The 13,777-nt window shown below is 42.6% G+C and overlaps 1 protein-coding gene across 2 annotated transcripts in view; it reads left to right on the forward strand.

Annotated features, from left to right (window-relative positions):
• VSNL1 (visinin like 1) overlaps positions 1–13,777 on the forward strand; it is a 93,885-nt gene that overhangs the window by 30,117 nt on the left and 49,991 nt on the right. For both annotated transcript variants that reach the window (XM_064448095.1, XM_064448096.1), the window contains exon 2: positions 12,001–12,167. In XM_064448095.1, coding sequence (XP_064304165.1) covers positions 12,006–12,167 — 162 coding nt within the window. In that variant the 5' untranslated portion in view covers positions 12,001–12,005. The remainder of the gene's footprint in view (positions 1–12,000; positions 12,168–13,777) is intronic.

Genomic DNA, 13,777 nt, shown 5'->3' on the forward strand with positions numbered 1-13,777 from the left:
CACAGCATGTATTACTTTTTTCTAGGCAATTACAACAGAATAAATAAGTATTTATTTAAAAACAAAAATGAAGAAAAAAATGTGCATATATGTAAATGTGGTTAAGACAATGGCTAAAGTTTCATGCTGGTTTTGGCTGGGATAGAGTTACTTTTCTTCATAGTAGCTAGTATGGGGCTGTGTTTTGGATTTGTGCTGAAAACAGTGCTGATAACACAGGGATGTGTTAGTTCCTGCTGAGCAGGGCTTACGCAGAGTCAAGGCCTTCTCTGCCCCTCAGACCCCTCACCCGTGAGCAGGCTGGGGGTACACAAGGAGCTGGGAGGGGACACGGCTGGGACAGGTGACCCCAGCTGACCCAAGGGATGTCCCATGCCATATGATGTCATGCTCAGCATATAAAGCTGGGGGAAGAAGAAGGAGGGGGGGGACATTTGGAGTGATGGTGTTTGTCTCCCCAAGTCACCATTACACGTGATGGAGCCCTGCTGTCCTGGGGATGGCTGAACCCCTGCCTGCCCATGGGAAGTGGTGAATGAATTCCTTGTTTTGCTTTGCTTGTGTGCGTGGCTTTTGCTTTACCTGTTAAACTGTCTTTATCTCAACACATGAGTTTTCTCGCTTTTACTCTTCTGATTCTCTCCCCCATCCCACTGAGGGGGACTGAGCAGGCGGTTGTGTGGTGTTCAGCTGCCTGCCAGGTTAAACCGTGAGACGTCTAAAACCCCTTATCCCTAAGCATGAACCATCAATAGTGTTTCTCTTAAAGAAAAGCAGCATTTTAATTAACACTAGTCTCTACAAACTGACAAAAATTCTGTATCTCAGGCAGAGAAAATGTTGATTTAGTTTGGCGTAACAAAACTAGTTGGCTGTTTACAGTCTACATAAGTGTTGTCCCGTGGTTGCAGAAGAAGACTGGAACCTACTCAGGGAAACTATAATCTTCAGGCATGCCTTGTCAATCTTCCTCCCAAAAAAAAGACAAGTTTGCAGCAACTATCCCAGAAGAGGTAGAATATCGAATAGTGGATAGATCTCTGAAATATCTAAAAATTATATATTCTACTCTTTTGAAATATAAGGCTTGGAAAGTGATCATCAGTGCTGACGCATAGCTTGTTCTAGTGGTTATGTCCGGGAGGTTACATATCAGGGCATCCCATGAGGGGAAGCCTATTGGAAACCATATTCTATAATAAAACCTCAGAAAAATCAATCAAAAACTGTTACGTTTGATATAGGGCATATAATAAGCTTGTGACAGCAATCAAGGCTCTGATGTTGGAGCATTCTGGATAATCAGACTAACCATTATTCAGGTGATTGAAATGGTATTCAGCATATGAATTATTACAAAAAGGCACAGTAAATGTTCTGCATGCATTTTAAGATTATTATTTACGAGGACAAAATTGGAGAGAATAGACTGGTGAAGAAAATATTCACTGCTGAAAAATGAGGCTTCTTCCTCAACTCACACCTCCTTGTTACTTACTGATGACCACAGCTGATAGAAGCTGGGCCAATAGCAAAATGAAACTATGGCAACCGATGTACTTACGTGTCTGTCTGACACTTAGCATTAACAAGCATATTCTTCTCTTCAGAAATAAAGCACTAAATTCTCTAGAACATACAAGTCACCAAATTCTGTTGAAATATTGGAAAAGAAGTGGATGTGAAAAAAAAATTGAGTTACAGCATGCAACAAAGCCAAATGATGGAGTTAAGGAGGAAGTAAAAATTTTCTTAAGGACCACTGATTATTGAGGGCCTAAGCTTTCCGTAGAAATATGGACACTCCTTGTGGTCTAAAATGAGACTGAGAGAAAGAGCAAGCTAAAGAGGGATTTCGTCCCCGTCTCTCCACGTCTAAAGCTAAGTGGTAGAGCCTGGAAGGTCTTCTGGGCACTTGTGTCTTGTTGAACAACCCATATAGTCTCTGCTTTATGCTACGTACCTCCTCCTATGTCCACCTGCAAAGGAAGAAAGCCAGCTGTGGCGTGCTGCAAGCAGTTTCCCAATCCAGATGAGAAGAGGGGGCAAAAATAAGGCCCTGCGATATACTTCAGACCATGTGTCTGCAGGTTAGTTTATATACAAGCTGCCAGCTTCAGCATCGAGCTTTGGGTAGAGCCCTACTGTGACCCACAGGGGTGCATCAACAGTGGAGCTACTGGTAAGTCTGGTATTGCCCTTGATTTTCATGTTGAAAATGTGGAGAACTCTCTTTTTCTTTTATTCCAGACTCAACAGAAAACAAATCCACACTTTCAATGTAATAAATTCACCTAGAGAAAAAAGGCCATACACACCAGTTGTTATGTTAGAGCATCCTCCTGCTCAGCCTTTACCCTTTCAAATGTTTTTTTATTGCTTGAATCTAATTGAATATCCATCTCATTTCAAATAAAATTTAAAAATATATCTCTCTTCTTTTGCTTAAACCTCTTCTCTCCATTTATTTTTCAGTTCAGTTCGATAATTGTATTCCTTAATGTCATTACTCTCTATTTTTCCCCATTTCTTTTACACCAAGAGATTGCAGGCCTGAATCTGATCTTTGGTAAAGCCAGTAAAGTAATCTGAAATCACTGGATTTATTCCAGGTTTTGCTGTAGTGTAATATAAATCGGAACATAGCCTGTTTGTTTCACCCTTAGTTTGAGGTTTACGTTATCAGCAGTGAATTATGACTGCTTCTAACTTCAGTATGGTGTTACACAAACACACAAATTCTTATTTTTCACTGATGGACTTGCCATCATTTTGGTATGGGAAGCATAAATTCGGTTAAAATCTCAGAATAGAGCCCTGTGTGTTGCATGAAGGAGAAAGCTGGTAGTCCAGGATGAGTTTTGTTTCTGAGTGGGGAGAACATGTTCCTGAAGTCACTGATGGGCAATATGCCAATATTATGAAAGTATATTAACTCTACCTACACCTGGTAATCAATTTCTCCCAAAATTATTACTGAAAGGATGTCCACAGTTCTTGAGCCACATAACCGCTGAGGTTGGCAGGGACCTCTGAAGACTGTGTAGTGCAAGGGCCTTCTCAGAGCAGGGTCAGCTAGAGCAGGTCCACAGTGCTCGGCATTGTCTGGCCTTGTTTGGCTTTCACCACGTCTGGTATTCTCTGTCCTGGTGCCTCTGTCAGTGTCTGGGGTGGTGTTCCTTGCCTATATTTTTCTGCCCTGATAGTAAACACCTGGAGGTGGATTGCTTTCATCTTCCACTCCTACGGGTTGTCACAGCCCTTTTCTCTTGCTGTCAAAATGTAGACGTGGAGGGAGCTGCTGTGTGTTTGGATTCATGGGTTTTGAGAGAGGGGTCGGAGGATGGGACTGAGCCGAGTGAAGGAGTCTTTCACCCGTGGGGATTTTGGGGAGCCACAGATGCCACAATGTGATGCAGTGTCCTGTCATGAAGTAAAGGCTCCTGGTTGTCACTGAAGAGGATCCAGCTGGCTGGCTTACAGGAGAGACAGTGAAGGGAGAAAGACAACTGCTGCCACCACTAGTTCTTTCTAAGCTGACTGACCCCTTTTTCAGAAGATTTAATAGTTGCGTAGTACTTAGTTGGTGTCAGCATATTAAAAGATCTGTGTGGTATCTGTATTGGGTTTGCATGGCAAGGTTTTGGTAGCAGGGGGAGTACAGGGGTGGCTTCCGTGAGAAACTGGTAGAAGCTTCCCCCATGTCCCATAGAGCCAATGCCAGCTGGCTCCAAGACAGACCCGCCACTGGCCAAGGCTGAAACCATCAGCAACAGTGGTAGCGCTTCTGGGATAACGTATTTAAGAAGGGGAAGAAGTTGCTGTGCAACAGCAGTTGCAGCTGGAGAGAGGAGTGAGAAAATGTGAGAGGAACAACCTTCCAGACACCAAGGTCAGGGAAGAAGGAGGAGGGGGAGGAGGTGCCCCAGGCACTGGAGCAGAGATCCCCCTGCAGCCCATGGTAAAGACCATGGTGAGGCAGGCTGTGTCCCTGCAGCCCATGGAGGGTAACGGTGTGGCAGATATCCACTTGCAGCCCATGGAGGGCCCCACGCCAGAGCAGGTGGATGTGCCCAAAGGAGGCTGTGACCCCATGGGAAGCCCATGCTGGAGGAGGTTTGCTGGTAGGTTCTTGTGACCCCATAGGGGACCCACGCTGGAGCAGTTAGTGAAGGACTGTAGCCCATGGGAAGGACTCACATTGGAGAGGCTTGTGGAGGACTGTCTCCTGTGGGAGTGACCCCACGCTGGAGCAGGAGAAGAGTGTGAGGAGGCCTCCCCCTGAGGAGGAAGGAGCAGCAGAGACAACGTGTGGTGAACTGACCGCAGTCCCCATTCCCCATCCCTCTGTGCTGCTGTGTGGAGGAGGTAGAGAAATCAGGAGTAAAGTTAAGCCTGGGAAGAAGGGAGCATTGGGGGGAAGGTGTTTTAAGATTTGTTTTTTATTTCTCATTACCCCACTCTGATTTTGACTGGCAATAAATTAAATTAATCTCCCCAAGTTGAGTCTGTTTTGCCTGTGACAGTAACTGGTGAGTGATCTCTCCCTGTTCTGATCTCAACGCATGAGCCTTTCATTGTATTTTCTCTCCCTGCCCAGCTGAGGAGGAGAGTGACAGAGCAGCTTTGGTGGGCACCTGGTGTCCAGCCATGGTCAGCCCACCACGGTATCATGCAACAGTACCAAAATGTTCTCCTCTACAGTGTCTTCATCTTTTGCACATATTGGGGGATAAAAGGGCTTTCCCCATCCGGTGTGGTTCTACTACTCAAGTTATAGGACAGGGTTCGGGGTCATCCCTGTTTCATGCAAGCTGGCTAGAAATTTTGTTGACACTTGATGTGAGGATGTTCTTCACAAGTTCCCTAGGAAGAATAGAATCATAGAACAGTTTGGGCTGGAAGGGGCCTTTAAAGATTATCTAGTCTAACTGCCCCTACCATGGGCAGGGACATCTTTTAATAGACAACGTTGCTCAAAGCCCCGTCCAACCTGACCTTGAAGACTTCCAGGGATGGGGCATCCACAACTCCTCTGGGCAACTTGTTCCAGTGTCCCATTACCCTCCACTATAAAACAAATTTCTTCCTTATGTCCAATCTAAATCTACCCTCTTTCAGTTTAAAACTGTTGCCCCTTGTCCTGTCACTACAGGCCTTGGTAAAAAGTCTCTCTCTGTCTTTCTTACAAGCCCCCTTTAATTATTGAAAGTCTACAATAAGGTCTCCCTGCAGCCACCTTTTCTCCAGCCTGAACAACCCCAACTCTCTCAGCCTTTCTTCACAGGAGAGGTGTTGCAGCCTTCTGATCATTTTTGTGGCCCTCCTCTGGACCCACTCCAACAGCTTAATGTCTTTCTTGTACTGGGGACCCCAGTATCCCCAGGTCCTTCTCTGCAGAGCTGCTCTTAATCCATTCATTGCCCAGTCTGTATTGATACTGGGGATTGCCCTGACCCAGGTGCAGGACCTTGCACTTGGCCTTGTTGAACTTCATGAGGTTTGCATGGACCCATTTCTCCAGCCTGCCAATGTCCCTCTGAATGGTATCCCTTCCCTCTAGCATATCAACTGCACCACTCAGCTTGGTGGCATCTGCCATTGAAGCACTGCTGTTGAACAAGGTCATTTTAGTTGTAGCCTTTGGTCCGGTTGGGAAAATTCCTTTTCTCTTCCATGTGTACTGTTCCTCGCATACTTACTCGTGTGGAGCGTTGGGTATGAGATCATTGGGGTTTTTGTGTGTGGAAGACAGGCTACAGTGCTGGATTTCTTCTTCTGTGAAACAGTAAGTGTATTTGAAGGAATGAAGCATCTGTGCAGCTTGATAGCCTGCCTTTATCTATCCTTCATGCTGACATTAGTAGAGAAAAGGCAGCGTCAGAAGTAGCCTGAGGAGAAAAGAACAATGCTGGGAGTTTTCAGGAGTTATAGTTATTATCAGCACACAGCTGGAAATTTGATAAACAGCCTGCTCAAAAATAATATGAAAATTATTCTGTTACTGTAGATTATACACATAGTTCTCTGCTTTCCACAGCATTTAGTTGTTTTGGGTTTTGTTACCCCTATATATGTATGTATGTTGGAGTCTATACAGTGTTTAATGTACCATTTATAGAATTGGTTGTGTCAAAGATTGCAAAGACACCCACCACACTTGCCTGCTCAGTGCCTGGATTTCACATGTAGTCCCCAGGAGTCAGCACGTTCATGTGGGAGCTTGTGGGCTGGGAGTGGGCAGAGGGGTGGGGATGAAGCACAGCTTTCCTTCCAACCTAATGAGTGCCTGCCAGCACAGCTGAGCTGGCAAAGTGAGTGTTGTCATTTGCTTCTGGCATAGTCCACATGACTCATTCCTGTTTCCCAGAGCCAGGGAAGAGCAAGAAAAACATGCACCATACAAGGGAACTCATTTAATGCACAGACCTCATGAGGCTGCGGAGATGTTGGTTGACTAGCCCCTACGGCTCATGCAGGTTTACTGGGAAATCAAGAGCATGATCAGGGGCAGGTGTCAGAGCAGCCAAAATATACTGAGATGCTGGGATAGCCCTGTTCAGTTAGGTGCCTGTACCCAGGGGCGTAAGGCGAATCTCCCTGCACTCCTGGAGTCAGGGAGGGGAGGGAGGTGACCGCAGTACCTCTTCTCCAAATAATCCTTTGGATGAGCTCTTTTACTCTCAGCTACCTGTGGAGGGAATTTAGTGAAACTAGGCAGCTACTGTGGATACCAAAAGATAGGCGGGATGACTGCCCCAATTCCCCCTGTTTCACAGAATCACTGAGGTTGGAGGGAGCCTCTGGAGATGCTCTAGTCCAACCCCCTGCTCAAGCAGGGTCAGCTACAGATGATTGCTTGGAGCTGTGTCCCGTTGGGTTTTGAGTGTCTTCAGGGATGGAGACTCCACAGCTCCTCACCTCCCTCAGTCTGCTGGCAGCACTTCTTTTAATGCAACTTGAAAAGAAAATGGTTTTATATAACTGGGTTTAAGGAAAGCAAGTAAAATGGCACAGAACTGGGTTTTTAAGGACTTGATTGGACACTGTTGGCACTGTCTTGTCAAAGGGTTTTGGGTCCATTTTCAGCACAAATATGACATCTTTGGCAGCACTCAGTTTACTCTTCCTTAGGAACAGCCAGAGTTATATTTGTTTGCACTTGGTCCCTTTGAACGTTGAACACTTGCCGAGGAAGCCAAAGGGGAACAGAGAGGAGTGGAAAGAGGAAGCAGGTGGCGACGGAGCTGTGTTAGCAACTCCGTTTTGGGGGTGTTTTGAAGTTGTTAAACAGCAAACAAGCTTCTGTAAGTCATGTTTTTCTATTGAACTTCTTTTTTCTTCTTCTTAAGTCTTTAATAAAATTTTAGTTTGTAAAACTCTGGCCGTTTAGTACTGGCAAGCCAAGTGGGAGAGGCAGACCTGACAAGCCTATGCAGGAACTGCTGTCAAATATTCCAGGGAAAAGTCCCTGCTATTGGCCAGGGGGTTTGGATGATGATTGTGTGGAGAGCAGAAAGCTTTTGAAACAGCACAAGCAAGTGTGGGACACATGATAGCATTGCAGGAAAGATAATCAAATGAAAGATATAAACAGGGAAGAACTGTATAAAACCAGGTATGGTCTTAAAACTGAGGGAAATGTCTTCCTCTTCCTGCATCTGACTTAATGCCTGTTACCTCCAAAGCCCCCAGTAAATCATCATAAAATCAGTTTCCTAAGCTATGCTGCTGAGTCATTTTAGAGTAACTTCCAGCTGCTGCTGCAGCTCTTTCCTGCTTCCCGGGCTGGCTGGCGTGGACCTCCTGAGATCCAGCGAGGAAAAGAGCAGGCAGATACATCCTCATATTGTCCCTGCCTGCTGTGGGCACAGCCCGGACTGCTTCAGGGTGGGGATTGGTTGTTTAATAAAACTCCATCTTTTAAATCTGACCCTCCTATCAACCTGTAAAAGCAGCAATTAAGGTGTTAATGAAGTACTAAAGTACTGCTACACTAAGCATTTCTGAAAAGCTGGTTTCTCTGGGTAGCTGACAGCCTCTTTGCAGCATTTCAGCCAAGAGGGTATGTTTTTAAACTCAACCTTCATTCCTGTTGCTACTTGTGGCACAACAGTAGAGTTTTAGTGTTTTTCTTGATCTCTAATCTGCACTGTGTTGCCCTTGCTAATATTACTAAGCGTCCTCCTGCCAGAGTAATCTCGCTGGGAACAGTCTTGATACCTTTACTGATGCTAAGAGCCAGCCACATACCTGGTTCCTTGTTTATCATGAATCTCCCCCCATGATGGTTTGGAGTTGAAGCACGTTGCTTTTTTGTTTGGGGTTTATTTTTTTGTTTTTTCCCTTTGTTGATTTTCGCCAATCAGAAAACGCAACAGAAGATGAATAGTAGTGCTTGGATTGTCACATTGCGTGGTTCGAAGCATGGAAGTTGGAAGCAAATTTATAGTTTAAAAGAATAAAATTTACTAAACAAAGAAATGCTTGCAGAGTGACCTTTCTTCCTCTTGAAAACTTAGTGATTGTGCAGCTGTTCTGTTCTGTCTTTTCCTAATGTATATTCATAGATTTTCACAAGGAAAAAACATGTTTGGGAAACCATGATTGTAAGTTAATTAAAAATAGTTTTCATTTTAGAAAATTAAATGTGTTGGCAGCGGCATACTCATTGCTAATGGGTGATTGTACTTTTTCAATAATAATAACAGATTCAATGAAACTCTAGAACATGTTAGAATATGATTAACTAGATAATCTATGTATTTGAGTTTTTATTCCCAAATAAGCCGGATCTCCCAGAGCCAGAAGTGTGAGTTTATATTTGATAATTATATGAGACTCTTGAGCTTTCTTGCAGATTGTAATTCAATTCCATAAGAACTTTAAAACGAGAAGAAAGAATGAGTGTCTCTAATTACAGGAAGGCATTGTGACCGGTTTGGTCAGCTTGTTCAGTCCCTCACCTCAAACAGAACTTGGCAGATTATGCACTGCAATGTGCTGGAGCAGCAAATAGAGTACAGAACCCAGCAGTCCCAGTTTATACCTTCCTCAGATACTGGTTTGGTTCTGTGGGAAAAATAGTTTCTGAAAGTGTTTATCAAGATGTCAGCTGTGGTTTTCATTTACTAGAGGATATTATGCGGTGAGGTACATCAGGGATGGCCGGAAGGTGTTTGGGACTTCTTGGACAACCTATGGCAGAACCAGCAGCTGACCAAAACCAGCGACCTGTGTCACACAGGCAGAAAACTGGTGTCTTGTTTCTCCAAATCTGATGATAGAAAAGTTTATGTGCAGATATGTTTGTCCAGCTCTTTATTCATGTATACAGATGTGCAGACACACTCCATTTTCTGTAGTGTTTTATGTCCACATTACTGAAAACAACATAGCTAACTTCGGAAGATGGTGCTGAGATTCACAGTTCTGTCTGCTTCCACCGCTGTGTAGCACCAGGTCCAAGGGCTGTAAAGCTAACGTGATAAATGCAGAAACGTTGCTATTACAGAAAATTTGCCAGTCAAAACTACCTGATTTTTGCCCATTGAAGATGCTTTTTTTCATGTGTAATTGTCATTGAGTTAAATACTAATGGGGATAAGAATCCAAGTGAAAAGAGTCAAGTAAAAGCACACTTGGCTAAATTAAGAGAGCCAGAAGATGCCTTATGAATCTACCTAAGGTAGTTACTATAATTGCTGAGAATCTTTAAGGGTGCTCTGGATCTTAAGAAAAACACCTTATGACTGCAAAGGGTACCAACTGTTTAAAGGAAAGAAATTAAAAAGGGGAAATAAAAAGGCTCCTTAAATATTAAACCAAATAAACCAGTCTATTTTTTTCACTTAAAAGCTATCAGAGTTAGAGCTAGAGAAATATCTGTATTAGTGTACTTCAGTTTCTATGGGATTTAAATTCAGATTATGCCAAGTTAGGTCAATGTCATATATGAGAAGATGGAGACTTCAAAGATAAGGCTGGGGCATTTGTTCTAAATGCTATAAATTGCAAACCGATTGTTTAGTCAAAACAACTAATTTCTGGACATCTGCATGTACAATTAGACCTGTGGCAATTAACTGAAAGGTTGAAATCTCCCATATTTGTGCTAAATTTACCAAAACTTTTGGATGGGAGCTTGGCAAAGCTGCAAAGTAAATTTAGAGCAAGTAGTGTGCTGCCCTTAATTAATAGCTGGGGGAGTCCTTGTAGCAAGTTCTTGTAGTTCAGAGAGGATACAGGGCCTCGAGCAAGAAAGGCCAGTGGCATCTCCCAGCATTGGTAGAGGAAGGATGTGCAGAGCCTGGGGAAGGAGGCTTTGCTTGCTGGAAGCACCCCAAGAAATGGTGGCCCACTTCCACCTCCAATTACGTCTACGCACAGCACAGTGCGCTTGTCTAACAGCCGTGTCCCAAAGGTATTGAGGCATTTCTGGCTGGAGTTTCTAGCCCGATGGGCATTTTGTATTTTCTGATGACAAATTTCCCAACTTTGTGCCAGCTAAATGCTTTGACCTAAGACACCTTCCTTCTCGGTGTTGGGGATGTTTGTGTGGCCAAGTCATGTGCTGTCTTGGCAAAGGAGTTGGCTGCCAGCCCTGGTTGTCCTGGTGGGCTGGGGGCTGTGACAGGGGGTGAGGACAGACGGGGAGGGACTTTGCCGAAGGCGGGAGGGACCACGAGATGTTTCAGGAAGAGACCTGGTGCCGCTGGTAGTATGGCACCAGGGGATGTGCTGGTCACACATAAACCAGCAGGAATAGTTAACTTTGTGTCTGCTCCAGGAAGTTTCCCATAAACGAAGCTATATAAATATATTGATTCATTGGAACAGAGCAAAGTATGTCCTTCTGAGGAGAAAGAAACTTCCCCTTCAAAATGGGAAGATGCCAAAAGCAATAGATTAATACCAGGAATGGGTGGTGATATGGACATGAGTGCGTTCAGTGTGGTTCTGTCATTGAGATAGACGCTATACTGGAAGATAAAAATGAAAATGTTAAGCTAGGCTCAGGAAAGAAATTATTCATCACTTTGCAGTTCTCTACAGGACAGGTTAAGTACTGTCTGTCACCTGATTAAAAAAAAACCCTGAAAGACATCTTTCATGAAACAAAATGTAGTAGAATGGGAAAAGGTTAAAACAAAAGGATTTCTCAAAAGTTCTGTCAAAGAACATCTTTGGCCAAATGTCAAAGGAAGTACTGAAATTATTGTATTTACCTATACACACATGCATATTTTGTGTTGCTATATGTTTTACACTTAATATTTGTAAGTATTTATACAAAATGTGTATAACAAATGTTGTGGGTATTTCCAGTGTTAATAGTGATGTGATATAAACCATCTATTGTGTATCAGTTATACACTAAATATATTTGTATAAATATATGCATATATATGTATATATACATATATATGTGCATATATATAAAAATTACATTTGTTTTTCCAGTTTGGTTTCATCATTTTTTGAGACCAAGCATGTGTACTCTCGTCTTGCTTCCTCCCAGTGGCTCAACTAGTGCTGTACATTACAAGCCTGTCTGTCCACAGCCTCGTACCTGTGAGGAGCAGCTGCTAATATGGGTGTTGTATCAGGAGAGATTTTTGAGACAAAGATAGAGAGAAATTCTGTGGACATCCCTGAATCTGTGAAAAGTTTTTGTTAAATTTGAAGGAGAAGTGAAGTCATCTTTTTCAGCCTTAGTGTAAAATAAAGCTAGAATGTACCTAACCTGAAGGAAAATGAGCAGTCTATCTCCAGGCCTTAGGACTCCTAAATGAAAGAAGAATGTTGTCTTTTTCACCATTTCAGCCTCTAATATTCAAACATAGCTTAGGTTCCTGTTCACTAGCGAATCCATGAAGTTGCGTTTGACTAAAAGCAGCAGTGAGTACGAAACAAGTGATGCGTTCGAGCTTGCCGCTAATTCCAGTTTAAATTGTTCACAGCAACCTGGCTAATTGTATTAATTTATTTCTTCTTAAGGCAGAATGGGGAAACAGAACAGCAAGCTGGCCCCTGAGGTGATGGAGGATCTGGTGAAGAGCACGGAGTTCAATGAACACGAGCTAAAACAGTGGTACAAAGGATTTCTAAAGGACTGTCCGAGTGGTAGACTGAACCTTGAGGAGTTTCAGCAGCTCTACGTTAAAGTAAGTTATTTATCAAGTTCTTATTATATGGTCATAGAAAAGGTTGCGAAGTAATGTAAAGCGAACATATGGTCAAGAGCTGCCATTCATTTAGACTAAGGAATGCCTGTGCTAGAAGCAGCAGTGGTGAAGACAAGGAGATAAATGGGAAGTGCTACCTGCACCATACCGGCAATTCGCATAGCTACCGCGACCAGAACGAAAAATTTAGGAAAAAAGCTGGGATTTACTCCCAGGAAGTGTGCTCTCTGCACCCTGTAATTTATGGGCATCTTTCACCTTCAAAGAGTGTTTGTCGTCCTGTTCAATAAACCTCACTGTACCTGTGTAATACCACTGGAATATAAACCATGTGATTGCTGGACCTACTCATATAAAAGACCGTCCTTCTTTTGGTTTCAGCAAAAATGGTGAAGTTTCATAGCAGTACATCCTGCACATAAATTATTCACTGTGCACAAAGGATTTCTTTCTCTAGATTTTTAAGTATTGCCTTTATTTTTTCCCTACTGTCTCTTTGCCCTTGTTATATATGAAGGAAAACCAGGGTGCTCGGTTTATTTTCTTCTTATTTTTCATTATTTCATCAAGTTCAGTGTAGTTTTTTCCTTACATTCATTATGTGTTTATCCTGTAACAAGAAGAGCGTGGGGGCAGCGTAAGAAGTGTATTCATGTTACAAAGATAATTATATTTTAATTCAGAATTGAGTGTCTGCCTAAAGGTCAGAGACTTCAAAGTAATTTTAATTAGGAAAAATATTGGATGGCAATGATGAACAGTAGGATCAGAATGGTTCATAAATACAGTGTGAGGCTGAATACAAATAAAAAAGCCTTTCAAATATAAGTAGCTAATATTGAGCACACTGACAATTTCTGCAGACAAGTAGGACTGTCTTTTCCCTTAAACGCATGGTACAGTCCTTTCCTAAATTTCTTCAGCCTTGAACCAGACTACTCTGCACATTACTACCTAGCCCCTTTTTCCTCCTGATGAATGGTCTAACAAAAACTGCTAACTTACATAAATAAGCTTCTGTCTCCATATTTTCATATTTATGGCTCAAGATTTTGCCTCACAATCCTTTTCTTAAGAAACAACTGACTTTGTAATAACTGTATTCTCAGATGAAAAATTGTTTACTGCCTCAGGTATTGTGCTTGTTATTCACTGATAATTTATAGCTTCCATTTTAAATGGTACTTGGTGCACATCCGCGAAGATCAGTCATCTAATCATTTCTCTTACAAGTTCTGGGAAAGTGAATGGTCTTTACAAAATACCTGTTTGTAATGAAGTACATCAACTCTTTAACTCTTTAGAAATCATCATGTTCTTTCTGGCAAATCACAGCAAAGGGATTAATTTTTTTTTAATGATTTTGTGTGTTGTGGGGAAAGGTATCTTCTGAAAATAGGTTGGAACTGTTAGGACATCCTCCCTTCAAAGGGGTGTTTGAAGTGTTCACAGATATTTCACGAGATACTTTACTCATGAAGAAATATCGGAGAGTAAATTCAATATCATGTTTACAAAAATGGTACTGCAAAAAACAACACAAAGAGCAGAGGATTATTTTGCTCTTGAAATTTGGAGACAGCTCTGTA

Source organism: Phalacrocorax carbo, chromosome 3 (genome assembly GCF_963921805.1).
Source record: "Phalacrocorax carbo chromosome 3, bPhaCar2.1, whole genome shotgun sequence".
Lineage (NCBI taxonomy): Eukaryota > Metazoa > Chordata > Aves > Suliformes > Phalacrocoracidae > Phalacrocorax > Phalacrocorax carbo.